Raw genomic sequence first — 27,961 nt, forward strand, 5'->3', positions numbered from 1 at the left:
GCGATGCATGCAACGACATGATGATATGTAACCAGCGTCGAATAGTCATCATATTACTAATTAGTAATTAGGCTAAGAATATCAGTGCACTTGCGTGTATATATGTATATCTACTATCCGTCGTCTTGTTCTCTGAATAAACAATATTCTCGCTTCATCTGAAATTGTTCTGATTCTCTCAAACTTTGTTATGTTGCGTAGCGTAGGAGGTCCAAAAACTGTAAGCCTTTATATATGTTCTGAAAGAGAAAGAGAAAGGTGGCGGCCGGGGCATCTACGCAATCAGCTAGTTTTGCGATCGAGATGCGAAATGAGCGAAAGGGAATTGATGATCGTCGTCACTCGTCAGTAGCGCTAGCCCATCTGCATGGTATCTGACGACCAGCCAAAAGGGGAGGAAAGAAAGCTGAAACGATCGATCGATTATGCTCCACGTTTCTTCCGGCCGATCCCCGGGCCACTAATATCGTTTTTTCTCCACCATGATTTCATCGTCGTCACTTGCACTTGATGTGGATGCATGCATCCACCGCAAATTGAGTTTGAGACAGCGGCGAATCTGCGCAAGTTATTGCGAGAGGAATTAATATATTGTTCCCTCCTAGCTACGGAATTAAAATTAAAATTTATTTCCTAAAGAAGCATGCACTCCTCTCTCTTTCTCAAAGTCTATACTAGAGTATAGATATACATTCATGATTCATTCTATAGACCTGTTGGTGGAGCTCCGGCTCATCCGTACACTATAGCCCGAAGCTGTTTTTTTTTAATCCTTTTCTCAAAATAAACTGGAAACCGGTAGCTCATTTTTTACTTCTCTGGCTCTGACTCGTGCGTGTGTGTTATAGCAAGGAGGCGAAAGCCGTGCCAAACGGGCAGAGAGTAGTGGTAGAGATAATTGAATTGCTTTGAATTTCTCATGATAATCGAGCAGAAATAATGGAGAACAAGTAGTAGCAGGGGCGAATCAAATCAGAAGAAAACGAACGAAAATATGGATGGGTTGAAACGAGACTTTTGCAAGCTTGCAGAGATGAGAAATTACTCCCCTCCCATCTGCCCAATCACAGGAGTATTCACATCTTCTATCCCTATGCATGATCGAACTAGCAGCAAGAGCACATAAATACACTTACCTGACAAAATCCAAGTATTTTTTTTTTCTGCCTGGAGGCTGCAGCTCGAGAGGAGCTGAGGCGAGTACGTTGAGTCGTTAGGGGAAGAGATCGAGGCCGGGGGCGTGGAGACCGAGGGCGTACGTGCGGGGAGGCGCAAGTGGAAAATTCCAAAGGGATTGCACTGATCTTGTCCTCTCTCTCGCGCGCGCGCGCGCGCGGCGGCGCGGCAGGTGAGATCAATGCGATCCCTTTGGAGTCCTCCACTAGCTTCCTGTTCCTCTGGATGAAGAAAGAAAGAAAGAAAGAAGCATGCATGCATGCATATCCGATCCTAGCTAGGCAACATGCTGGCAACCATTCATGCATATTACGGTGAGGAAGAGCTGCGCCACTACTGCTGGTGATCGATGTATCATGGCACAGCGCATGAGTTCTATCTAGCGGTTATATATTAGCAGCTGGTGGCTAGCATGTATAGTGCGGCGGGAAGACAGCTAGCCAGATCGCCATGGATGGGACGGGGAGAGGTCGATCGAAGAAAGAGGTAGGCGAGATGGCTGGTTCCGTTCCGGCGAGAGAAAAGCTACCTACGCTATGCACAGGGATGGCGGAGAGGCAGCAGCTAGGAAGGGACAGACACAGAGACAGGCGCGCGCGGGTTGGGTTGGGTTGGGGGTGGTGTTGTTGGGCCGGCGATGGCTGTCGTTGCTTGCTTTGCCCTCTCGCTCTCACGCTTTCGACGAGCACGTGGGCCCGCCCTCCCCGGGGGACACGCCGGCCCCACCACGGAGATGCTGCTCCGTGTCACCGTGTGTCTGGAGGATTTCGATCGCATTCCGCCATTCCACCGCTGGCTAGCCGGCCGGGCGGAGGAAATGACGAGGCTGTCCTCCGATCCTCAAATATATCCTCCATGACCATGCATCGATAGTCGTACGCGCAGCACGCATTATTATTCTGGTGGTCTTGCACTGCGTATTACGATGCCTCTAATTTGGCGATGGATGGATCGAACGCAGCAGATGAATGATGCAGATGCGTCGTACGACGTGCTCGCTCGCCATGCACCGTGCATCGAGTCTTCGCGCACAGCCAAATGGCTGTGCATGTTGCCCGTCATTAGGCCGGTGTCATTAATTAGAGATGTTCTGCTGCCACTCCACCTGTTTTTATAGCGCTGCTGTGCTAGCTAGCTCCTAGGAGCACTTAATTGAGCTAGCTTGCTTGGTGGACTACCTCCGTACGTCTCAGAAGATTATATAGGCCTGGGTTGGGTAGTGCTTCTCCTCAAAGGTCTTTCCGGAGGAGCCGAAGCCCAAGCCGTTTTAGAGCCCTACCAAATGATGCAATAATTATAATTCTGATCAAAATCAAACTATCTCAACTTTGACTAAAAAGGGTATTATGAGCGTATGTATAACTCAAGATATGTGCACGTAGAAGCACATTTCTAATATTAAAGAGAGAAGAGACTTTTTAAGCCGTCTTTTTTTTTATCATCACACCACCATGCGCTCTCTTTGCCCCATACGCTGCGGAGTCCAATTCGAAAATGTATTGGAACATAATACTGAGAGTCGATCTCTAAGACGCAAAATGTACGTCCAGATAATCACACAACATCTTCTTTGCCAACATGCAAACGTGTTTTATTACAGTATGGTAGGTATTGCTAGTATATCATCTTATATAGATTCGTTTAACTTAATTAGTATTAGTTTAGAATTGTACTCCGTATATTTTTATGGGGGACAGAGAGGTAGCGATTTATTAGCTGTGGTCCGGCATACGGGACTGGGACGGCCATCTATCCGTGCGTCCGGCATAGTGGAGACACCAACGAGTACACGTACACACACACACACTACTAGTGCACGTTGGGGTGCCTACCTACTAGCTAGCTACTAACTACTCGACGTACAGGCCCATAACTTCTGGATCTCAACCTGTACCCTGAAACGGATGCATCCACCAGAGAGACTCACAGCACAGCACGACGACGGGGGGATATGATCGATTGGGACAGCAGACAGACGCGCCGCCATCCACTGCGCATGCATTGGCCTCTGTCCGTCTGTTTGTACATGTGCCCGCGCTCTCTCTAGCTAGCTAGCTCGTGTCGTCGTCTGTAGGATGAGTGCTACCTTAATTGCTAGGTATGCATGGCCATGCATGACGTATGGACGATGGATAATGGCACACCGCACACACGTACGCATGCATGCATATGCATGGCATGGAGCAGCAGCAGTCAGGACGGCTCTGATCGATCGGTCATGCACCAGGACCACCACCAGCCGTCCGTCCGTCTTGGCTTATTAATTGGCAGAAGAGAAGGGCAGCCGGCCGGCCAGGCACGAGCGCTGGTCGGCCGGCGCGCGGTTGCGCCATCGCCGTCGGTCCGCCGGTCCAAGGCGGACGGCACCCTCAACCAATATAATGCAAGTCTCATATTAACCAACCAATGCAATTTTATATATGACAAATTTGACTTGATTCAAATTTAGAATCGCACTCTTTTTAGCACGGAGGGGATACGATCCATCGACCGGGAGAAAGTAACAGCTATAAACACGTACGTATAGCCTTTTACTTACACATCATCTATCGGTCGGGAGACACCCAATTTACATACCACCCCACTAATTCTTTCCAAAACATGTACGGCACAAACGTGTTTATTTTTGTGGTAACTAGACTCTCTCGCTCGTACTATGACTATATATATTAGACCATTGACTATCGTCGCATTGTACACACGAATATAAGCAGCTTGCACCTACCTGCTATCCGATCCCTGTTTCTTTCCTGTACGTCCCATGGATCTCTCACCAATTCTATGATCATTTCTTTCCCTCTCCCATCCGACCCTGCTACACTACACCACACTGCTACGGCTGGACACAGACAGGCAGCCAGCAGCAGCATGCGCGCACACCGCACCGCACGCCTACAGCCACGGCGGAAAACAACGACGTGTGCTCAACCAAAGCCCCGTTCGCTGGTCTGAAACTTGGCTGAAACTGGCTAAAAAACACCGTTCTGGCTAAATTGTTCAGAGAGAAAAACACTGTTTTGGCTGAAAAAAGAAGCCGAACAAGCCGAATATAGGGTAAGCCGAACAGAGCCGATTGTTTCATTTCATATATACATATACCCAATAAATAATCCATTGTGTACTACTGTACTAAAGACAGGAATGTCGTTGAAAAAAATAGAGTTGATCGGTACAGGGTGCAATCCCGATTTTTTTTTCACATCGGCTGCGCACGAAAGCGCCACATCCGCGTCGAGGAGGGAGGAGGGAGGAGCTCTCCCTGGGCGTCGGCGCTTCTGCTTGTGTGGTGAAAGAGAGGGAGGATGCGTGGGGAGAGAGCAGAGAGGGATGAGTGCGGCTGAGGTGAGGAAAACTGAGTCATGAGTGCGATGGTTCCAAACCATAACTCCCGATTATATATCTTGGGCCTGTTTCCGGTGGCGGGCCTCATAACAGACCCGCCTCCGAAAATGGATTCATTTTTGGAGGTAGAGGCCCGCCTCGGTAAATTGATTTTAGGATAAGCTAATCGCCTCGATTAATGGCTGATTAACTGAGACGATCGCTCGGGAGCCTGGCCTGGCTGGTGATAATGAAGGCGGTCAAAAGTGGTGCCCGCCTCCAATCAAAAAAGGGTGCCGCCACCTAAAAGGAATCCGATAGTAGTGTAGGTAGAAAATGAGGAATTGAAAGAGAGTTCGGTTTTGGCATGATGTGTGGCTGGACAATTGTCCTTTGAGGATTTAAATCCCAAGGTTGTACAGGATTAATAGACAACAAGACTGGTCCGTATTTGATATGTATGTTGTGGATTGAAACCTAGATGTGAGGAGAAGCTTGAGAGAGGAAGACGTGGCTAATGGTGTCCCTGGATCCGGTTGAGTTAAGCAGTGAGGAAGAAGATCAGTTGAATTGGGCAATTAAGCCTTCTAGAAAGTCCTCCATCAAGTCTTGCATAAGGTGATGACAAAATGTTGCGATCAACTTATATTCTGTTGTCTATCTCTTTTGGTTGTATCTTTGGCACTAGGGGGTTGTAGTCTTAGTAGACGTGTCTATGTGGATTGGAAAACTGTTCTGTTGATGTCTTCTGTTCTATTGTAAGTTGGTGTTACCTTATGCTTTAAATATAAGCAGGGCAAATCATTTGGTCTAAAAGGAGTAGTTTCATCAACTTCTAAGAGGACCTCAGTATATTATGTCTCAACCTCTAAATAAAATATAAAGAAAAAGGTCTAATTTATTATGTTGCATATGTTCAATACTCAAAATTCCAAATATTTGGACGGCCTTGCGAGTTACGGAGGACAAGTGCGAATATACAAGGAAAAAAGAAAGAAAGATTCGACGTACGTGCGTGTGAATTGTGATGCACTGTGCACGACTTTGGCTGGGCTGGATACACATAAGCGAGGCGACAGAAGATGCAAATGCAAGTCCTCCTCCCCCCGTCCGTGCGCGCGTGTGTGCACCTCTGGGGCCCACGTGGCGCCCCAGTGAGCCCCCACGACAACGGTCATGTGAAGTGTCTGAGCCGCCCCCACGCGCCAGTAAAAGGCCCATGTTGGCCCGCAGCAACAGAAACGGGCCCACGTGCTGTGAGCGATTCGTCCACCTGCTCCCTTGCTGTGGCTCATGCGGGCCTGACCTCCGGGCCCTTTTGTTCTCGCTAGTCCTTCCCGCCATCATGCTGTCCTCCTATTTACCTCCTTTTATTTATTTTACCACTGTAGTATATCGCTGTCATATAGTAGATTTTTTTTGGGGTAAAAACACAGAATACTGTGTCGATGGTAAACGTTTTGGCATCTATACGTGTTTATTACAAAAATTGATTTGAATTCTGAGTTTTTCCAAACTGTCAAAAAGGTACATATGAGGAAGAAACCAACCAACCTGCTGGGTGCTCTTAGCTTAGCTTCTGTTAGAATTCTCCCACACAGTGGCGGATCCAAAGGGGGGGCTAGGGGGGCTCCAGCCCCCCTAATGTCTTGATTTCAAGTCTAATCACTGTAGCAAAAGCTTGATTTCACCATTAAATCTTCATGCAAATCAACATCTCCATTGTTTTAGCCCCCCTTATCCCGCATCGTGCATCCGCCACTGCTCCCAGAGGAAAACACCTCAGTAAGAAGACGGTGAGGGGAGAGTGAGAAAAGGGCCGGGGGAAGCAACATGTCCATGTCCTGGGAAGCTCAACAGAACACAGTGCAGCAGCTTCTGATGAGATATGTATGGTAGATACACAGCAGCCTAATATGATTCTAGCATGACGATGCTCGAATCTATTCCCTTCACTTATGCATCATGTAAACTGCAATGATTTGAGCAGATGAGTGTGCTACCGTGCCCACACATAGAAAAAGTCCTTGCCATTTAACCGCTTTATTTCCAGTGTTCTCAAACCACTTCTCTGGTTCTGGGTCGTGTAAAGTGTGTGGAAAATACTCCATATATTATAGTATATAGTTAGCCAGATAAAAACTAACCTTACGCTGCTCCCTCCAGAAATCAAACAGGTCATAACACTCTGTAGAATTTACTTATTTCAGAGATACTTAGAGTTTGAATCTCAAGCCTAGCTTTTCTATTCTATGTGATCACTCATAGCTGCGTGATAGCAAATTTGACATGATCAAAAACTCTTGGAGATCTGAACATGATGAACTGAAGCAACATAGTGTAGACAGCTCTTATGATTTGGACAGATCACTGACCTTAACAAAGACAGAACCGAGGCGATCGAATCCAAAACTTCTAGAACCAACCGCATTTCAGCATTTTTTTTTTCTTTCCGCCTTTCCATTCGCCCAACTTTTGATCCCGAGACGACAGTGCCTCCGATGCATCCTTTGAATTCCCGCGTTGCTACGAAAAGACGAGGCAAGACTTTCGATGGCCTTCCTTTTCCTAGGCTACCTTTGAACCGAGGAAGAGTAGACAAGACAAGCTTTACCCTGCTAGAAAGTTGCCATGGCATAGACCAGCAAAACAGTGGCATGTTTCTACCTTTTGAAAGGACAAGCTCAGCTCCCTGTCACTGATGGAATAATGGAAGTGCTCCACTTTATCGCCAATTACATCACGGCCGAGAGACGGAGAGACCAGGGGAAATGCAAAGTTCTTGGAAGTCACTGCCCACTTTGTGCAGAGCGCACTCGTTGCGAGATAGATCCTCAGACTCAAAGAGGCGCGGCAGAAACAGCAGTTAGTCAAAGCAGGTAGATATTGCTGCCTGCCGAAGAAAAGCAACTTTCAACCGTTCCTCCTCAACTGATGGCACAGGTGAAAAGCTAGCTGATCAAGTCAAGGGAGAGGAAAGTGCCAAGATAAGATATTTTATCTGCATAATAACAAAGTAAAGCAATTATTGATTCTGGTCGTGGTTAAACTAATTAACAGACATAAAAATAACTAGTACTTGAGTTTGCTCGGGAATCTGCTTTAGATGTTTTTCATTCAGGCGTAAAACGTCAGTGTGTTTTGTGCTGATTGTTTTCTTTTCTTTTTGACATTTTCCATTCAGTTGCTTTCAGGTTTCAGCAGAGCATGTATCCATTTTTACTTCAACAGGAACCTTTTTCTCTCCTTTTTTTTCTTTGAGAAAATAAACACTGGCTACTGAACCACGAGGAGTTGAGGACAGACACCAATCTGCGACTGTGAACGGTAAAAGGGAGTAGAACACTTCTGTTTCTCCTGCCGCTACCGAGAGAACAATATTTCACTTTCACAGTGGGAAAAAGGTGGACTGGCTATCAGTATCAGCTGCGGCCTCCCAGTTACTACTGCACAGACAGCTAGGCAAACGCTGAGACTGAGAGCTGCGTGAAGGAACTTTGGCAATGCAAGGTCGCTGTTCAACAGCGTCACGTTGCTTTTTCAGCTTCAAGAATGTACAAAGAAGCGGAGACAGGCATGCGTGGTGGGATTTGGACATGTAAGAGGACACTGAGGACGATGGAATTGTCGGGCATTCGATGAACGGCAACAGGGTCGATCCAGGAACAGCTTCCCTGCGGGTTCTTTTTTTCTTTCTTTCCCTCCGGAATCCAGCAGAGCAGAGCAGAGCGCGTTCTTCTGGCTTGGGATGATGGAGACGGTGAACAGGTGATGCCAAACCAGCTACAGAGCTAGGAGCTGGTAGCTGTTCAGGCATCCAAGAAAGCAGCCGGATTATGAAACAAACTATCGCGAGCTGAGTGAGTAGTGACTTTATGATGAGCACAAAAAAAGTAAGAGAAGCTGTAATTATATAGGGTAAAGCTGACCTCCACATGGTTTAGTGGCATGTATGGATCAGCAGCGGTCAGCATTCTGTCATGTGCACCACCACCATCACCAGCACTGAAGAAAACCTAAGCAAGCAGGAGCAGCGGTGCCTGTCAGTGCATCCAATGTGGAGCATTCGTCAGGAATGATAAAAAAGTATAAGACGTAGTACATGAGATGAGCCCACAGAAGCAGCACTGAGTGTCTGGGGTCTTTTTATTTACCTTGGACGACTTCACCACGGCCGTGAAGAACCGAGAGAGAGACTGCGTGGTATGTAATGTAACTGGGCCAGCTGAATTCTGAATTTCTGATGCCGAAGAGAAGACGAGGGATAAAAAAAAAGAGAGCGATTCCGGTCAAGATCATCCAGCTCCCCGGATGCCGTGCAGTTCATACTCCTGAAAAGGATGCTGCTCGCCACTGGAAAGACATGCGATGAGATTTACTGGCCGTCTCCGATCCGAATATCCGATCCACGGCGACTCGGCGAGGAAAGCCGAAAGCGGCAGCGGCCGGTGTTGGACGATCGACTCGGAGGTCGTTCGCCCGGATGACGACACGCTGATGCCCAGCCCGGCACGCCAACCAGAAAGGAACAGCCTTGTTAGGCAATAAGCACGAAACCGATCGGCCCCAAGCAGACCCCAGAGCACGCACTGAGACGGTCGGACGTTCCGAGTGGCCGACGCGGCACAGCTGCCTGCACCGCACGGACCATGGGGGAATGGAATCGAATTCACCGGCCGGCGGCAGAGTGGCGGGGGCGCGCGCGCGGCGCCACGCGAAACATGGTGATGGTGGTGGCCGGTTGGGCGGCTGGCCCTCCTGCCACCGGCCGGCATTTCGTCGGACACTGGGCGTGCGTGCCTGCCGCCGTGCTGTAGGCAGTAGCTGTAGCACGCTATTATACACCGGGCGCCTTGGCGCGGTCGAGTCCAGGCTACCGCATGCTGTGGCGCCCGGGCTTTCCTTTGTAACGGTGGTGCAGACGTGCAGTACGTGCAATGCTACTGTGGTGGACGTAGTAGTAGTCGACCCATGGGCGAAGCGCCATTGCTGTTGCTGTGGCCTGCGAGTCTGGCGGTCTGCAACCGTGGCATGCATGGCAACAGCAACAGCAACAGGAGGTGGAGGAGCTGCGCGAGCGCGGCTGCATCGGCCATCCGGAAGAGCGGCCTCGTAATTGGGCTGCGGGTTTCGTGATTCCAAGTCCATATAAACGGGCTTTGCGTGCGGCCTGATGACCAAGGAAAAATGTAGAGCAAGTAGTGGACCGGGCTGCCCTCCTCTGTCACTGGGGCTCGTGGGCTCAATGTGCTCATGAAGGGTGGGCCTCACGTTTCTTCCCTCTTCTGATCTCAAATCTCTCCAGGTCAGCAGGTAAGAATCTGCTATTTTATTATTGTGTCTACAGTACAAGTTAGTGTCATACTCCGTACTCATTCATGCTATCAGCTGTTTGTGTTGTTGATTTGACGGCAGCGGGCGGGCAGCCTAGTTCCGCTGGATTCCAGCTCGTCTGCTCGTGGATGGATGGATGGATTAATTCGTTGCGCTAGCTGAGCTGAGCTCACACGGCCGTGACGAGGAGGTTATTATTATCTTAGCTAGCTAGGCCGCACTCCCGGCCACAGATGGGTAAGGTACCTCATCCGCCGTGCCAACAACGATAATAAACAACAGATGAGCCGGTACCTGATTCTGATTGCATGCCAGTACCACAGCCCCCCCGGCCACTTGCTTGCCCAGGCCGCCAGCTCGGCTTCGTTGCCCGGGCGGGCGGCCCCCCTCTCGCGCGAATCCGTACGAGATCAACCAGGTCACCCTTTTGACAGGCACGGATCTCTTTTCCTTCTTTTATTATCCTATCCATCCTCTCTTTCTCTTCAGAGACCTGCCGAGTCATTGACCTTTCTCGCAGCGTGACTTTTAGTGCAACACCGTATACTCCTCCTAAACGTTTATCGTCACGATTTACGTGCCGATAACCTGGACTCGATTTATAAAAAATACGTATAACATTTCTATCTCCAAATAAATTTATTAAAAAACTAGATTCAAATATCTATCCAATGATACTAGTTATGTATCATAAATATTAATATTTTTAATATATATTTAGTCAAAATTGTTTCTCGATAAACGAAAACGATAGAGTACCGTATATTACCACTAATTACCAGGCATGCGGCTTTTACTAATACTACTAACACTAACACGAGCAGTGCATTAGGACATCAGTTTTCAACTCTCAACAACTCCCTCCCCTTACGCGTCGTCGCGCGTGCCGCCTTGCCTGGATGGTCGTCGTGGGTCGCAAACTGATGACGTGAAAAGCAGCACTCTGGGTTGAGGCAGGTTCAGGCTACTGCTGTCGTGTCTGTGCACCATGATGCGGTACCAGTCGAGAGTGCCGTCCGCGTCAAGCTGCCTTCTTCGTCGCCGTCGCCACCGCGGAGCCACCGTACAAGGTGCCAAGGTGACCGCACGGCTGTCCTGCAGTCTCTTCTCATAATCATCAGCAGCAGCAGCAGCAGCTAGGAGAGGTTGCCTAGCACAACACGACGCAGCACAGTGATGTGTACACGTACGTACAATACTTGTTTGGTTCACACTTCACACTGTCTGGTCTGAACGCCAGGCTTGGCCTTACTCTGGCCCTGTTCGTTTTACTGAAAAGTCAAGTTGAAAAATACTGTTCGCTGATTTATTGTGAGAGAAAAACAATGTTATTTTCCATATAAAGTACGACGGATAAACCAAATGAACAGGGCCTCTGACTCTGCGTGACAACGCAAGGTCAGAATAAACGTACTAGTACGCACGTAGTACGTCGCCTCTCGCCGCTAGCTAACACCGGATGATTAAATTCCGTTGGGTTTCAAACATGGTCAAACCCCGAACGCCAGTGTTCAAATCCAGCTTCCTGCGCTGCACGTGGAGAGACGAGAGAGCCGCAGCGCAGTCGCAAGACGCCGCGGCCGGCAGCCGCCACTTGTTGAATCCGGCCTGCGAGCGTGCGTGCGGCGCTGATTTCCACGCGGCTTTTCCTTTCTTTTCTTTCGGATTTTCGATTCCAGACGAGCCCTTTCTCTGCCTGGCTGCGACTGGACCGGTCCGGTCCCCGCGTCTTTGTGCGCTGGATGGCCTGGCCAGCAACCAGCAGAACCACCACGCCCTCTCGGGTCTCGGCCTCTGCCTGCCTGGCCCTGGCCCGGACGCGCGCGAGCACCGCCGGGCGCTCCACTCCGCTGACGCCTGAGCCTGACAGAAAGGGGTGAAGAGAACACCGGAACTCGAATCAACAGGCCAAATATTGTTTTGTCTGATTTATTATGAGAGAAAAATACTATTTTAATTAAAAAAAATAAGCTGAAAAGTACGGACGATAAAACTGGCTACTTGCCTGCTGCAAGGCTGCCCTGGCGGTGGCAAGTTCTGGGGATGCGAACGTGATGTTCCATCCCGATCGATTGGTTGGACGACACGACGTCTCTTCGTTTGCTTCCAACTGTTTGAGAGTCAGCCACATCGTAGTCAAGGCGAGCAAACATTTTTTTTTCTTTTCCTTTTTTTTCCTGGACTCGAAAAAGGAGTTCCCACCACTTTTACTGAAAGCAAGCAACTGTTTTTATTTGGCACACCACAGTTAGTCGCGTCAAAGACTCGACATATCGACGGACGCTAAGGGCCTGCCTAGATGACATCTCGATTATTATAATCTAAAATATTCATAGAATTATTATAAATAGGATTATTACAATAACCGGAGTGTTGGGGTCTTATAGATTATGGTGATTGATTATGATCGGTCAAAACGAGAAATCTCTATTTTATTCTTTCTAATTTGACAAGTTAGATAATCAACGAGGGTTAAGGTGGATTGTGAGCACCCATAATCCCCTATAACCCCTGGTCTCACCTGGATTATGGGATTATATATAAGTTGTTCATCCATGAAAAAAGAATCCCCCTCTTTACGATCACATCTAGTCTGCCAGTCTTCTCAGGCGCTATATAATGAAACCATGTTATGCTCATGTAAGGATGTTATTTCATAACAGTCGGCTAGACTACTCTAAAGTGGAGATTCATTCTCATGAATTATAGTCTCATGCCTACATTTTTGGTCACGAGGGCACTCCCAGCGCGATTGGCGATACCACTTCCACCCTATTAAACGAGACTCCCACGTACACAAAAGTACTAATGTGGCAAGATAATAAATGAGGAAAGAGATCAAGCGAACAAGAAATTATTTCTCAGGTGATAACGATTTTGGCATATAATATCTAAAGAGTGAAATGCGCTGGTGGTCCATCAACTTGTGCTCTAGTTTCACTTAGGTCCATCAACTCTGAAAGTAAGTTTTTGGGTCTATCATCTTTGTTTGTGGCGCATTCTAGCCCATACCCTATTTGTTTCAATTTTTTAATCCACGTGGCACCTCCGGGTCTAGGTGGCACACACATGCAGGTGCATACACACATGCACCTCGTCGTCTTGGCGAACGGCCAGCAGCAGCCAGCCGCCTGCGAGGAGCGGGTTGTTGTGGGAGAAGAACATCTCCAGGGACCCGCCCGACCACCGCATGATCTGGAGGAGGCGCTCGGCGAGGTTGATCGGCGCGGTGCCGCGGAAGGCGGCAGGCTCAATGGTGCAGTGCCTGGAGAACCATCCCTGCCGGTGCACGAGGAAGCCGGTGGCCACATCCTCGGTTGCGATGTTGTAGACCCACCCGATGCCCCTGCCCCAGCTAGTCCCAGCTTCGTACGCGCACGCCATGACGTTCAGCAGCTCGGTGGTGATCGACTCATCATCCAGTGTGCACACGGCAGCAGCAGGCCGACGATAGCCGGCGAGCCGTATTGATTCTAGGAAGGGTGTCGAGTTGCCGAAAGCACTAGCATCGACTGCGATGCCGCTGCCATCGTGGTTGCCGGCGCGGAGCGACGGAACATGCACCCGGTGCCCAGGTACGACGGGCCTTGGAGGCCGTTGAGAGCGAGCATGGTGCCGTCGAAGAAGACGCGGTTGTGGTTGCAGTACCTGTCCTCAGGATCGACGTCGTCGAACCGCTGCGGGAACTGCACGAACGCCGTGTCCTCCCCTTCCCTGGGGTCGAGCATGAAGCACATGGCGGTGCGGAACGCCCCCGAGTTGTTGATGTAGTGGTCGCAGTCGAAGTTGATGATGAAGGGCGCGTTGGAGAGCAGCGCCGACACGCGCAGCTGGACGTTCATGGCGCCGGCCTTCTTCTGGTGGTCGTAGCTGGTCGGGTGCTTCTCGCGTGCCACGTAGACAAGCATGGGCAGACGCGAAGATCAAGAACCGGTGGTGTGTGAAAATGTTCTTCAGATTATCCGGCTGGTCGATTTCCACCCAGTACCTGTCCTCGGCGCTTCGCTTCTTCTCAACCGCCGGTTCCGCGCCACCGTTGGCCACGGTCACCGCCGCCGTTCTGGAGCAGCGGCTCGCCAAGGCCGGAGTTAGCGTGACCATCGCGAGCACCACCGGCGCCGCCGGTCGCCGCCGGCGGGGACATGGCTTATGCGCGCGCGCATCTTGCAAGTTGCGAGTAGGTCAGGTCCTGTCTGTGCGTGTGAATATATCAATATATACGCTTGCCGACGTTTTTTTGCATGCACCGCGTGTGCCACCTGGACCCGGAGGTGCCACTTGGATAAAAAAATTGAAATAAATGTGGTATGGTCTAGGAATGTGTCATAAACAAAGATGATGGACCCAAAAACCCACTTTCAGAGTTGATGGACCTAAGTGAAACTAAAGCACAAGTTGATGAACCACCGGTGCATTTAACTCATATTAAGAACAAAGAAACAATCCAACGTCAAGCTGCCGATCTCGGCTTTCGCTCTGCTCATCGCCAAGGTGGGCAGGTACCTCGCCAGTTGGAAGGCTCTCCTCCTGAGCACTGCCGGCAGGGTGGTGCTGATCAACGCCGTGCTGGGAGGCCTACCGACGTACGCCATGGGCGCCATGGTGCTCCCGTCGGGTGTCGTCAAAGCTCTGGACGCGCGCCGGCGTGCGTTCCTGAGGACGGGCACAGACACGGCCTCCGAGGCACAATGCCTCATTGCCTGGGAAGACGTCTGCAAAGACAAGGAAGACGGCGGGCTAGGGATCAAGCGCATTGACACCGACTGCGCCGCCTACGACTTCGTCTGGAAGAGCTTCGCCCCGCCGCGCGTCAAGTTCTTTGGCTAGCTCCTCACGAAGAACAGGATCCACTGCCGTCAAGCCCTGGCTCGCAAGAACATCCTTGAGGACACAGCCTGTGAAATTTGCAAGGCAGCGGAGGAGTCGGCAGACCACATCTTCTCGGAGTGCCCGTTCATCCAAAGCTTCTGGACAGCAATCGGATGGCTCCCAGGCAACATCGTAGAGATAGCTTGCGACTTGAAGGTATGTTTGCCCTCGCATAAGCGTTTGAAGGTACCTTTGCATCTTGATGTAACCAAGCACTCAGTTTACCGGTGGTGGGCCTAGGGAATGCAGGGGCTTGAGCCCTTCTTCTGCAAGCCCATGGAGGCCTCGTCAAATTTTAAGCACAATAAAATTAGTACACATGGAGCTCAAGGTACAAGAAGACCACAAAAGTGAGTTAGTTTAGGGATTGTTTGGCATGGATCTTCCTAGCTTCGAACCCAGCACTGTTCTGTATCGTGGAGCCAGTAGAGATACAAATCGTGGCTCCACCGGTTCCTCTTATTCCCTGTTCATTTTTCGTTGATGCACCCACCTTACGTATATTGGCGTGTACAAAGATTTCGTATCAGGTATCGACATAAACCTCTATAATTTCCACTCCAACATTGAACCTTTACTCTATTGTTTATATAAAATTACTCACTCCAAGACCCTTCCACGCCATTTGTTGCTGCCTCTCATGATTTTTTTTTCTTAGAAAAAAAAATTACCGCTTGATTTGACGAGATTAAACTGGTAATCCCGCACTGCTCCCGAGTACAGGCATGTCGGTATAAATAAACCAGAAAATATTCCCGTCGAAATAAACCAGCAGGAAATACTAATACTTCTGGTGCTACTCGAACCAGCCCTCGCCTCTCCTCTTCTCCTCTCCTCTCCTCTCCTCTTCCTCGCTCAGGCAGGGGGACGACGCGCCCCCAACGGAACTGCTACTCCTCCCCAGCAGAGAGCAGAGAGGAGGAGACGAGAAGATCCCATCCACTACCGCCCGGTCGCCGTCCTCCTCCCTTCCCGCCGCGTCGCTCCGGTTCCGCCCGCTCTGCTTGCTCGGCGTAGGTGAGCAGCTCGGTCGGTCGCTTGGATTCGGGCGGCCCCGTCCCGTGCTCAGATCCGGGCGGGCTTTGAATTCCGCTCTCACCTCCCTGGTTTGCTCCGTCCCGTGCAGGTCGCCTCGGATTTTATTCCCCCCACGCCGCCCTCCGTCTCCGGGCTTGCGTGGATCGAAATGGGCGCCTGCGTGTCCAAGGCCGCCTGCTGCTGCCGCAAGCCGCACAAAGGGGTTACCCACGAGAGGACTGATACTGGTGCGTGATGCCTTCCGCCTTCCATGCCTCCTCGGCGCTTTGCTTTTGCTGTTTTTGGCGGCTGGTTTTCCCTTCTCCGAGATATTTTGTGTTGCCTTTTTTGGTTTCTCTTCTCCAACTTTTTTTTTCACCACCGAGATTGTCGGCAGGAGTAGTATTTTTGGATACTTGGATTCGCATATGGCCGCTACGTCCGCATTTGGATGGTTGCTAGATTGAGTAGGGTGCTTGTTGATTTCCTCCATCAATTCGTTTCCATCCAGTTCGATGCGTGATATCTGCAGTTGCGTTTCCGCACTGCTCCTGAGCCTTTTTTTTAGTGGAATCGTTTCTGATTTCGGCGCTCTTTGATAGCTAGTGATTATGTCTGGAAATGGGTTTTGTTAGGTCCGCGGATTACCCTTTTCATGCGATTTGTGGTGTTCGGATTCGCGTATGGTTGCCACATCCGCATTTCGATGGTTGCTAGATTGAGTAGAGTGCCTGTTGATTTCTTCCACCCACTGATTTCCATCCAGTTGCGTGTTCACACAACTTCTCAGGTTTTTACCGGAATCGTTTCTGATTTCGGGGCTCTTTGATGGCTACCGATTAGGCTGCAAATAGGTTTTGTTAGGTATGTGGATTAGCTTTTCCGTGGAATTCGGAGTAATTTGACTGCGTGTTTTTCTATTCATAGTGACGGAGGACGAGGAGGCATACGACCTGCCTGCGTTCCAGGAGTTCACCTTCGAGCAGTTGCGGCTAGCTACATCGGGGTTTGCGGTGGAGAACATCGTGTCCGAGCACGGTGAGAAGGCGCCCAATGTGGTATACAAGGGGAAGCTCGATGCCCAGCGCCGCATCGCTGTCAAGCGCTTCAACCGCTCTGCCTGGCCTGACCCGCGCCAGTTCCTGGTATCCCAGCTGCCTTCTCTTTTACCCTTTCTAATTATGCGCATCTGGTGGGTGTAATTGGTAGTTCGTTACCTGGTTGTTTATTTTGGGCATTGTAGATTCCTTGCAACTTTTGGTTGACATACCTAAGCTCTGAGAATGCCTCTTATCATGGAGGTTGTTGATTTGTACCTGTTCCAGTGATGATATGTATGCTTGCTATTTACTTATTTTGCTTTTGGATGGATTATCATGGCTTGCAAATGGAATGGAATGGCGGCACCTACCACCTGTTTGCCTATCATTTTCTCTTTTGTTTTGTTTGATTGTTAGACTCCATTTCTAAACAAGTGCTGTGTGAGACAGCTATCATATCAGCTGCTGAGTCCCATCATTCTGTCCATTGTTGAACATCACTTTTTGCCCCCCTTTCCAGATCAGAAATGCTATACAACACACGTGTTTTAGCACAAAAAAACACATGGATTTTTTTTGTATCTCTCTCCCTCTCTCTTTCTCGTTGGTGATCTGTGGAGGCGGCGGATCTGTGATTTGTCCTTCCATAGAAAAAAAATTGTGATCTGTGGAGGCTGGAGGTAGAAGAAGGGTGGAGGCTGTTGGATCTTAATCCTATGGTGCAAAAAAATTCATGTGTTGAAACTGCATAAAACACATGGTTGTGTAGTAGACAGACTCTTCCAGATTGAACTGGTTAATGTGAAGTTACACATGTACTAGTAGCTAGAAATAGAGCTTGTGTTGTCATCTCAGTAATGATATAGTGCCAAATATGGGGAACTTATATGTTTATTTCTGTAGTGAATCAGCATTTTATCTATCTCAATGATGACACTTTAATAGCGGCCATCAGCTTTTGTCAACCACATTTTGTCAGCCTGTTCGCTTGGTCATAAACGATCGTAAATTTTCAGCCAGAACAATATTTTTCTCTCACACCAAACCAGCCAGCAGTAATAATCCACGATTGTATACGATCGTATCAGCACCAGCCGAACAGGCTGTATCTTTGATTCTCACAGATCTACTTGTAATTTTACTCTGCATCGCATGTGGCAGTGTAATACATAGGGGAAAACATCCTCTTCTTTGTGTGTAGGATTGGATTTATTTTTCTTTACCCGCAAGTGCAAATTTTCTAGGACATGGTCGAACACTCAAACTGACCTTTTGGGAAATATGTACTTTGCAGGAAGAAGCTAGATCAGTTGGCCTGCTCCGAAGCAAAAGGTTAGCAAATTTGCTTGGTTGTTGCTGTGAAGGTGATGAGAGATTGCTTGTTGCAGAATACATGCCCAATGATACGCTAGCGAAACATCTTTTCCACTGTGAGTCTTTTGAAAACCTTCTATGTTTTAGTTATGTTTAGCATTACAAAACAATTTGCATTCATAATCTGTCGCTCGACTATAGGGAATTAAGGATGATGCCATCACATTTATTAATTATTAATTTCTGTTTTTGCACAAGATCTTGCATCTATTTGTGAATTTTCTCTTTGAACTTCTAATGGGACCAAGACATCTAGAGAGAATCACATGCATTTTCATTTTACTCAACTGACACTTAAATATCTGATACGTTGTTTTGAATGCCTGACAAGATTGATAGTGTAATTACCCCCATATTACTCCGTGCATTTCTCAGGGGAGTCACAATCAATGAAATGGACCATGAGACTAAGGGTTGTTCTCTGTCTTGCTGAGGCTTTAGAATATTGCACCAACAGGGGCCGTGCTCTCTACCATGATCTCAATGCCTATAGAGCTCTGTTTGATGATGTGAGTATCATGTGATTTATTTTTTCAACATGATCAGCAGTGGGTTCTGTAACACAGTTACGCTGTCTACATGCTGCAGGACTGTAACCCTAGACTTTCCTGTTTTGGCCTCATGAAGAACAGTCGGGATGGAAAAAGTTACAGTACCAATTTGGCATTTACGCCTCCAGAATACATGAGGACTGGTGGGTCTTATCTTACTTTTTTAATGACCTAAACCTAGTTTGGTTAGTAGCAATTTAATGTGAGTTTGATATAATAATTAGTGCTGAGCTTCTGAGGAACTACACTGTATTATTCACCCTGTTATGTTCTTTTACATGTGGAACACTTAAAGCAAGTTATTTATAGAAGCTAAGGTACCTCTGCGAAGCTCGTTTGGCTCTGCCATTCAATGGTGCATCTGGATACAGTGCAATTATATTTTATGTTATGATTTAGAACCATTTTTGTGGCATACCTATAGTAGATTTGAGCAAAACATAGCATGAACTAATGTTTTTGTAGAATAGACAGGAAAGGAGGGAAGCACCACACACTGAATGTGGGTGGGGAGCCTTTCATATATAGCTAATATGCATACAAGGAAATTACACATATGGAAAGCTATTCCCTGTACAAGGAAGCAATCCTAGGCTATACATAGAAAGAATCCTAGGCTATATATGGCAGCTAGTCTATCTATGGGATTACACTCAATCTATGATTAGTGCAGGATTATACATATCCTAATACCCGCCCGCAGTCGTAGCGGAAGCATCACGGACGCACAGACTGGTCCGAAAGTCAGTGAAGAGCTGGACGGGCAGACCCTTGGTCATAATGTCAGCAAACTGGTGTGCAGAAGGAACATGGAGAACCCTGAACTGTCCCAGAGCGACCTTCTCGCGGACGAAGTGGATGTCAATCTCGATATGCTTCGTGCGGCGGCGGTGGACAGGGTTGGCAGCCATGTAGACGGCGCTCACATTGTCACAGTAGACAACCGTCGCTAGCGGAATGGAGATGTGGAGCTCCTGGAGGAGCTGACGCAGCCAGCAGCACTCAGCAACCGCATGGGCCACCGCACGGTACTCAGCTTCGGCACTGGAGCGCGACACAGTCGTCTGTCGCTTGGAAGACCATGAGACCAGGTTGTCGCCGAGGTAGACGCAGAAGCCTGAGGTAGAGCGACGTGTATCCGGGCAGCCAGCCCAGTCGGCATCAGAGTAGGCTGTGAGCTGATCTACAGGGCTGGAGCTCAAGTGAAGGCCTGCAGATAGCGAGCCCTTGACATAGCGCAAGATGCGCTTGATCAGCGCAAGATGCGGCTCACGAGGGTCATGCATGAAGAGGCAGACCTGCTGCACAGCATAGGCCAGGTCTGGCCTCGTCAGAGTGAGGTACTAGAGAGCTCCCGCCAGGCTCCTGTACTCCGAGGGGTTGGCGACGGGAGCGCCCTCAGTGGTGGACAGCTTGGTCCGGGCATCCACCGGGGTAGCTGTCGGGTGGCATTCAGACATGCCAGCACGCTGAAGAAGCTCGACGGCGTACTGCCGTTGGGATAGGAACAGGCCACTGCTGTCCCGCGTCACCGAGATGCCGAGGAAGTGCTGGAGGTCACCAAGGTCCGTCATGGCGAACTCCAGAGAGAGTCGGGAGGCGACGTGCAGGAGTAGAGCCGGTGACGACGCGGTGACAATGATGTCATCAACGTAGAGGAGAAGATAAGCCATGTCATCTCCAGCCTTGTAGATGAACAGGGAGGCATCCGACTTGGATGTGGTGAAGCCGATGCTGCTGATGAAGGCGGAGAAGCGCTGGTTCCAAGCTCGCGGCGCCTGTTTAAGTCCATACAAGGACTTCTGCAGCAAACAAACGGAATTAGGAGCAGCAGGGTCGACGAAGCCTTTGGGCTGCTCGCAGTAGACCGTCTCCTCGAGGTTGCCGTGGAGGAAGGCATTCTTCACGTCGAGTTGGCGGATAGGCCAATCCCGGGACGCAGCAATGCTGAGCACGGTGCGGATCGTGGCCGGCTTGACGACCGGGCTGAAGGTCTCGTCGTAGTCGACGCCGGCCTCCTGGGAGAAACCGCGGACGACCCAGCGCGCCTTGTGCCGGGCGAGGGAACCGTCGGAGTGGAATTTGTGCTTGAACAGCCACTTCCCAGTAACAATGTTAGCACCAGGGGGCCGAGGGACAAGGCGCCAAGTGCCATTGTCGATCAGCGCCTTGTACTCATCGGCCATCGCAGCGCGCCAATTGGGGTCGGCGAGGGCGCTGCGATAGTTCGCCGGGACCGGCGAGGCGACGGAGGTGGTGAAGCCGTAGCGCTGGACGGTGCGCAGGGAGCCGGTCTGTGACCGTGTCACAGGCCGGGTCGGTGGTGCAGCAGGCTGCTGGGTCGCTGCAGGTGGCGGAGCAGATGGTGCTGGAACCGCGAAGACATCCGCAGGGGCGACGACCTCGGTGGGCGGTGCAGCAGCCACAGGAACCGGCGCCAGGGGAGCCACGGGGTCAGCCGCAGGGGCCACGACCTCAGTGGCCGGTGCATCAACCGCAGGAGCCACGTTCGGCGCTGCAGGAACTCGGCTGCGGCGAGTGAAGACGATGCCGAAACGCTGGCGCCCCGGCTGCGGAGCGGCTGGCGGCTGTTGCTCGCCCGCAGGCGGAGCAGGCGGTGGGTGCCCGCCCGTAGAGGCAACCAGGGGGCCCAGCTGGATAACAGCTGGGTCCAGGAGCGCAGGGGCTGGATCCTCGCTGGTTTCAGGGAGCGGCGGAGGAGTGCTCACTGTTGTCGGCGAGGAAGAAAGTCCCTGCATCAGAAATTCAAGTGAGGGCGGCACGGAGGCCGCCGATGGTGCTGCTGCGAATGGGAACACTGACTCGTCGAATATGACATGGCGGGAGATGATTATCCGGCGAGTATTCATGTCGAGGCAGCGGTAGCCCTTGTGAGAGGATGGGTATCCGAGGAAAACACACGGGGCGGAGCGAGGAGCGAGTTTGTGGGGGGAGGTGGCGGTGAGGTTTGGATAGCAAAGGCACCCGAAGACACGGAGGGAGGAGTAATCTGGGAGAGTGCCATAGAGAATTTGATGAGGTATTTGGTGGTGGATGGAGGAGGGACGCCGATTGAGGAGGGTGGTGGCTGTGGTGAGAGCCTCAGCCCAGTAAGGAGGCATGAAGGCATGGAGGAGCATGGTGCGGATGGTGTTGTTGATAGTGCGGAGTATGCGTTCGGCCTTGCCATTTTGCGGGGACGTATAGGGGCAGGAGAGGCGTAGGGTAGTGCCCTGGCTGCTGAGGAGTGTGGCGGTGGCGTGGTTAACGAACTCGGTGCCATTATCTGCTTGGAGGGATTTGGGTGTGGTGCCGAATTGTGTTGTAGCGTAGGCAAAGAATTCGACAAGATGCCGGTGCACCTCAGATTTGTGGCGCAGTGGGAATGTCCAGCAGTAATGGGAAAAATCATCGAGTATGACGAGATAATATTTAAAACCGGAGTTGCTAGGCACGGGAGATGTCCACACATCACAATGTAGTAAATCAAATGGGGCACTTATTACAGAGGTGGAATGGCTAAATGGGAGTCGCACGTGCTTGCCAAGTTGACATGCATGGCAGAGGCAAGGCGAATGCTTATTGTAGGAGATGGCCGACATGTTCCGTAGAGTGGCGAGGCTGGATGGGCCGGGGTGGCCGAGGCGGTGATGCCACAGGGACGACGTGGTGGCGAGGCTGCAGGAAGTGGACGGTGTGGTGGGGAAGGTGTAGAGGTCGCCACCACTATTGCAGCGAAGAGTCACGCGCCCGGTCTGCTGGTCCTTGACAGAAAAGCCACAAGAGTCAAATTCAACGGAACAAACATTGTCACGGGTGAATTGACGAACTGAAAGGAGGTTGCGTACTAGAGCAGGGGCAACCAGAACATCATGAAGATGAAAGGTAGAGTGCGGGGAGTGTAATCTAGATGGTCCATGACAGGTGATGGGAATGGTAGTGCCATCGCCAACCGTGATGCCAGAAGGAGGAGGGAGACGGGACAGGAGTATACCATCCGAGGATGACATGTGGGCAGTGGCACCGGTGTCGAAGACCCAGGGGGAGGACCCCTGAAGCGACATCTGGTTCAGGGCAGCAATGAGGCCTGCCTGATCCCAGCCGCCCTGCTGCTGGTGAGGAGGCAGAGAGGAGTTCGTGGCGCCGGAGAACTGAGCGGGGGCAAAGGCCGTGTGAGTCTGGGCCGGGGGAGGAGCCCCGAGCACGCCAGGGCCGCCCCACGCTGGTGGACGCCATGGCTGCTGATGCGGCGCAGCAGTCCAGGGCGGGTAGCAGAGCCACGGAGCCACCGATGCAGCAGACTTCGGGGCGCCGCCCTTGCCCTTCTTCTTCCAGCGGCCATTGCCGCCGCCCTTCCCGCCGCTGCTGCCGCCGCTGCTGGAGCCGCCACCATAGCCGGTGAAGCTGCCGCCGGTGGCGCTGGAGACAGTGCGGCAGGTAGTGCCGCACGCGGCGTGGAACGCCGTCTGGGCTGCCACGGTGCCCTCGTTGGCGAGGCGGAGCTCCTTGAGGACGAGCTTCTCGCGCGTGGTGGCGAAGTCCGGCAACGGGTGCGAGTCGGCGATGTTGTCGGCGGTGCTGGCGAAGCAGGGGTTGAGGCCGCGCAGGAAGTTGAGGACGAGCTCCGAGTCGGTGATGACGCGACCGACATCACGGAGTGCGTCGGCCGTGGCCTTCATCTTTTGGGCGTAGTCGTTGACGGGGGAGTCGCCCTGGGTCATGGAGTAGAACTCGTGACCCAGGAAGATGGCGCGCGGGGCCTTGTTGGCCTTGAAGAGGCGCCTGATGGCGAGCCAGAGGGCACGCGCGGTCTGATCTGGCGCCGTCGCCAGGCTGAGGACATCCGGCCCAACAGAGCCAAGGAGCCAACTGCAGACGCAGGCGTCGGCGATGTTCCAGGCAGGGTCGGGAGAGCCAGCTTCCTCCGTGATGTGGGAAAGAAGGCCGAATTTCCCGCAGAGAGAAGTGAAGAACGGTTCCCACTGGTTGAAGTTGGGCCTCGTCAGTTCCAGGGTCACCGGGATGTGGTTCTTGACATTGATCGTTGCATAGGGGGCAACGAAGACAGCAGGGGCAGAGAGGGAGCCCAGGCTGTTCGTGGTGCTGGAGGAGGAGGAGGAGCTGGTGGCAGATCCAGTCGTCATGGCGACCCTGATGGGAGGAGGGAGGGACAGCAGAGGGGGGCGATGGGAAGGGGAAGGAGGATCGGTTAAGCTGATACCATGTAGAATAGACAGGAAAGGAGGGAATCACCACACACTGAATGTGGGTGGGGAGCCTTTCATATATAGCTAATATGCATACAAGGAAATTACACATATGGAAAGCTATTCCCTGTACAAGGAAGCAATCCTAGGCTATACATAGAAAGAATCCTAGGCTATATATGGCAGCTAGTCTATCTATGGGATTACACTCAATCTATGATTAGTGCAGGATTATACATATCCTAATAGTTTTAATCTGCGAAGTAAACCTAATTGATACAAATGATGACGAGCATTTTTACTGAGCATCACACATGCAGATTCATATTTTGACGATTTGTCTTTGTAATGACCTTATGTTTAATGTTACCTTCAAAATTATACATGTAGTTTGAGCTGGCTGAAAACTCTGGACCATTATTTTTGTGTAGATTGTACAAGATTATTAGATTATCTTTGTATAAATTGTACAAGATTATTAGATTCTCTTTGTATTAACCTCAAGTCATCAACATCTCATTCCTGCATATTTGTCTTTTGTTTTACCTGCAGGACGTATCACTCCTGAAAGTGTCATATACAGCTTTGGAACCTTGCTGATTGATGTTCTTAGTGGGAAGCATATTCCTCCTAGCCATGTAACAACATTGAGCTCTAAAGCTTTGAGAAATGTCCTTGTTTTAATGTTTTAAGCGCTCTCTTATGCTGACTGATATGACAGCATCTACTAGCATTTTCATGTGAATATGACTAGCTCATAGTCCATAGAAGGCTTATTTTAACAAAAAGTTTAGTTAAATTGCTTTCTAAAGAGGTAGTTATGTTGAACAGTGCAAAATCACTCTTTGTCTATAGGTTTCAGTCTTCACCTTCATTAAACAATGTGAGATAATCTCATATTGGGTTATAGTTACTCATTCAAATCAACCTGCATGGCACCATTGGTCTTATGTAGTAGACCATAAGAAGGGCAATCTAGTATATAGTTATCATCTTGACTATTTTGCACTGTGAGAAAGTGTTGTCTGATGACATACCTATTTTGGAACAAAGTATAATGAGACAACAGTGACCGTTATATGCAACAATAACTATCATTTCACACAATTATATTCCTGATTTGTTCTACGTTCATGGAAAAATCAGTTGTACCAGACTAATGATTGTGGAGCAAATATGTGCAGGCCCTTGACCTGATTCGGGACCGAAACTTCAATATGCTCTTAGACTCATGTTTAGAGGGTCAATTTTCAAATGAGGAAGGAACAGAAATGGTGCGATTAGCTTCAAGGTGCCTTCACTATGAACCCCGTGAGCGACCTAATGTCAGATCACTTGTGCAAGTATTGACTCCTCTACAGAGGGATGTCGAGGTGAATACTTTATCTTTCTATTTTTAGCATTCTTGAATTCAGGTTTGCATTATCTAGCACTATGTTGAGAAAAGTATGCAATGGGTTTGAGGGCCATTTCAGTCATTGTCTTCAGATAGCCCGTTCATTAAATCACCAGACATTGTGTTCAGCATTTAGTCCGTTCCTAATTTAGCCTGACAAAATAATTGAATTGCGCAACAGGTAATTTCAGTCCTGTCTAATCCAGGCCATTTCAGCCCGTCTGAAGATAATGCTTTGACATCCTTGTTGACAATGTTTAAATCTTTTACAGACTCCATCTTATGTGCTGATGGGCATTCCGCGTGGTGGTGCATCTTCTATCCAGCCATTGCATCTTTCCCCTCTCGCTGAAGCTTGTTCCAGAAAGGATCTGACAGCAATACATGAAATTCTAGAAAAGACGGGCTACAAGGATGATGAGGGGACTACAAATGAGGTTCATTTTATTTATTTATTTTCTTTAGAGGTTTAATGACATTGTTTGTTCATATACAACATTATCAGATACATTCAAACAAGCAAACCATTATGATATTTTTTCACAACAAAACATAGATAATACTTGCCGGTAGTCATTCTGATGCATATTAGATTCGTAGTCTCCCACAACAACTTTAGCTCATATGCAGATACTCTAAATACTTGCATAATCAAAATCTTATCTTACATTTCATGATGTTCATTTGGTATAGTTGCATTTAAAAGCCCTTCGTATGCTATTTAATCTCAATCGCACAGATTACGTTGTGCTGGAATAATTTTTTGGGGTTCATCATGTGGTTTGAAATTTGACGTTTCTACCATATATTTTTCAGCCAAATTGTTCATATTTGCAACTATGTCATCCTCTTTATACCTTTTTTTTTTTTTTTGCTCCAGCTCTCGTTTCAGATGTGGACAAATCAGATGCAAGATACATTGAACTCAAAAAAGAAGGGTGACAATGCTTTTCGACAGAAGGATTTTACTACTGCCATTGATTGCTATTCCCAGGTTTGATTTGTTCTGCTCTTTTATTTTATATGGATGTGACAGAGGTACTGGAGTTGCATGATTGAATGTGATTAGAGTCATATAGGTTCAACGTCTTCCAATTTGTTCCCTATATTAAGACACTATTGGAAAATAGCTCTGGGCTACATATGCTAAAAGTATTGCTGTTCATGATTACATTATAACAGGCATATTGCAGTTACCTCAAGGCTGCTGTTGACCCGGTCTTTTCTAATTGTTCTTTATCATGCAGTTCATTGAAGTTGGTACAATGGTTTCTCCAACCATTTATGCTCGACGCTGCCTGTCATATCTGATGAATGGCATGCTGCAGGAGGCATTGAATGATGCAATGAATGCTCTGGTAATATCTCCGACATGGTCAACAGCATTCTATCTTCAGGCAGCAGCACTATTATCACAAGGCATGGAGAATGAAGCCCAAGAAGCACTCAGGGATGGTTGTGACCTAGAGCAAAGTAGCAGTGGTGGACATTGAGTGTGAACAAATTTGTAGTCCCCAAAATGCACATAATTTCAGGTATATATACTTTTTAGAAGTCCCAATGTCTTGCTAAAGAATTAAGTACTACTTTTCTGTTGGGATCTATACCCTACTTTCCATATCATGCAAATAGCCTGCTAATCTAGGATTTCATTATGAGGGTGTGGCTAGAGTTCCATTTCTTGTTTTGGGTTTAAAAATTAGTAACCTTGGTTACTTCTCGTCCTGTATTGAGTTCTGAAGTTCAGTTCAGCGATTGGGTTTCTTGGACATTTTGAGTTCTGGAGTTTGGATTTTGTAATCTAAGTAGCTAGTAAATGTACTTTATATACTCCAAAACTACATGTTTTTTGTGACCAGAGGAAGTATTTAGCAAGATGGGATCAAATGGGGAGTCTATGGCCTTAAACCAGTTCTTTGAGAACTAACTGATACCAGCCCAGTTTCAGTTTTGGCTGTTAAGGATAAAAGAACTGGCTGTGGCTAGTTCCCGGTGGTTTTTGAAACCTGAGCTGCTGAACTGTCATACCTGACTTTTGCTCTGCAGCATTGTCCCCGAATCCCTGGGATTTCAGAGTCTTTATTTTTTCTTCTATTGGCATGTTTGGATTATGCTAGTTGCTTGAAACAGTACTGAAGCTGCTGCCTTGTTTTGTTTTGACTAGAATTGTCATTTAACACATGAAATTTTATCAAGTTCATCAATATGCTGCTGTCTGTCTTAGTGGTCTCGAGAAGTTGCATAAGCAATCTTGAAGAAAGATGCTGACGTCACTATCTTTTCCTCGTTATTTTGTTTTGTGGTGCAGGTGCTTGTTTGAAGAGAGTATTATTGGCTATGGAAGCAGGCGTTGTTAATTTGTCAATTTGGCTAGGGGTTCGTTAACCTTCTTCAGATTTTGTGCGTGTGGAACGTCGTCCGTCGTCCATATCTTCATGTAGGATGTACATATGGAAGAAAGCGACAACAGAGGCTCTGAAAGAGAGGACAGAGACATCCAAGGTGAATAAGTGCCGCAGACAGGAAATTAATGGGGAGAAGAAAGTGAAACTTTTTTCTTGGTCCTACTGAAACAAAAGAAGGAAAACTAAAAAAAGGGATTGCTGATGTACATGTCCATCTTTGCTGGTGGTAGGTGCGTAAACCTGTACAGCAAGCGTTGTTTTTACCCTGTCT

General features: G+C 49.1%; 1 protein-coding gene across 1 annotated transcript; it reads left to right on the plus strand.

Annotated features, from left to right (window-relative positions):
• Positions 1-15,503: 15,503 nt before the first annotated feature.
• Positions 15,504-27,896, plus strand: LOC136492776 (probable serine/threonine-protein kinase BSK3). The gene is made up of 12 exons (XM_066488790.1): positions 15,504-15,717; positions 15,827-15,965; positions 16,645-16,862; positions 18,052-18,187; positions 18,507-18,640; positions 18,720-18,825; positions 24,442-24,527; positions 25,074-25,262; positions 25,558-25,722; positions 26,166-26,279; positions 26,533-26,820; positions 27,594-27,896. Exons 2-11 carry the CDS (start codon positions 15,887-15,889, stop codon positions 26,776-26,778), a joined length of 1,473 nt encoding a protein of 490 aa, XP_066344887.1. The 5' UTR covers positions 15,504-15,717; positions 15,827-15,886; the 3' UTR covers positions 26,779-26,820; positions 27,594-27,896.
• The last annotated feature ends 65 nt before the right edge of the window (positions 27,897-27,961 follow it).

The sequence above is a fragment of the Miscanthus floridulus genome, chromosome 11 (genome assembly GCF_019320115.1).
Source record: "Miscanthus floridulus cultivar M001 chromosome 11, ASM1932011v1, whole genome shotgun sequence".
Classification (NCBI taxonomy): domain Eukaryota; kingdom Viridiplantae; phylum Streptophyta; class Magnoliopsida; order Poales; family Poaceae; genus Miscanthus; species Miscanthus floridulus.

Bases quoted from the DNA above. Each gene is read 5' to 3' on its own strand.
- LOC136492776 (XM_066488790.1), top strand. From the start codon at position 15,887: ATGGGCGCCTGCGTGTCCAAGGCCGCCTGCTGCTGCCGCAAGCCGCAC. The intron at 15,966-16,644 runs GTGCGTGATGCC...TTCTATTCATAG, and splicing joins CCACGAGAGGACTGATACTG to TGACGGAGGACGAGGAGGCA. The intron at 18,641-18,719 runs GTGAGTATCATG...TACATGCTGCAG, and splicing joins ATAGAGCTCTGTTTGATGAT to GACTGTAACCCTAGACTTTC.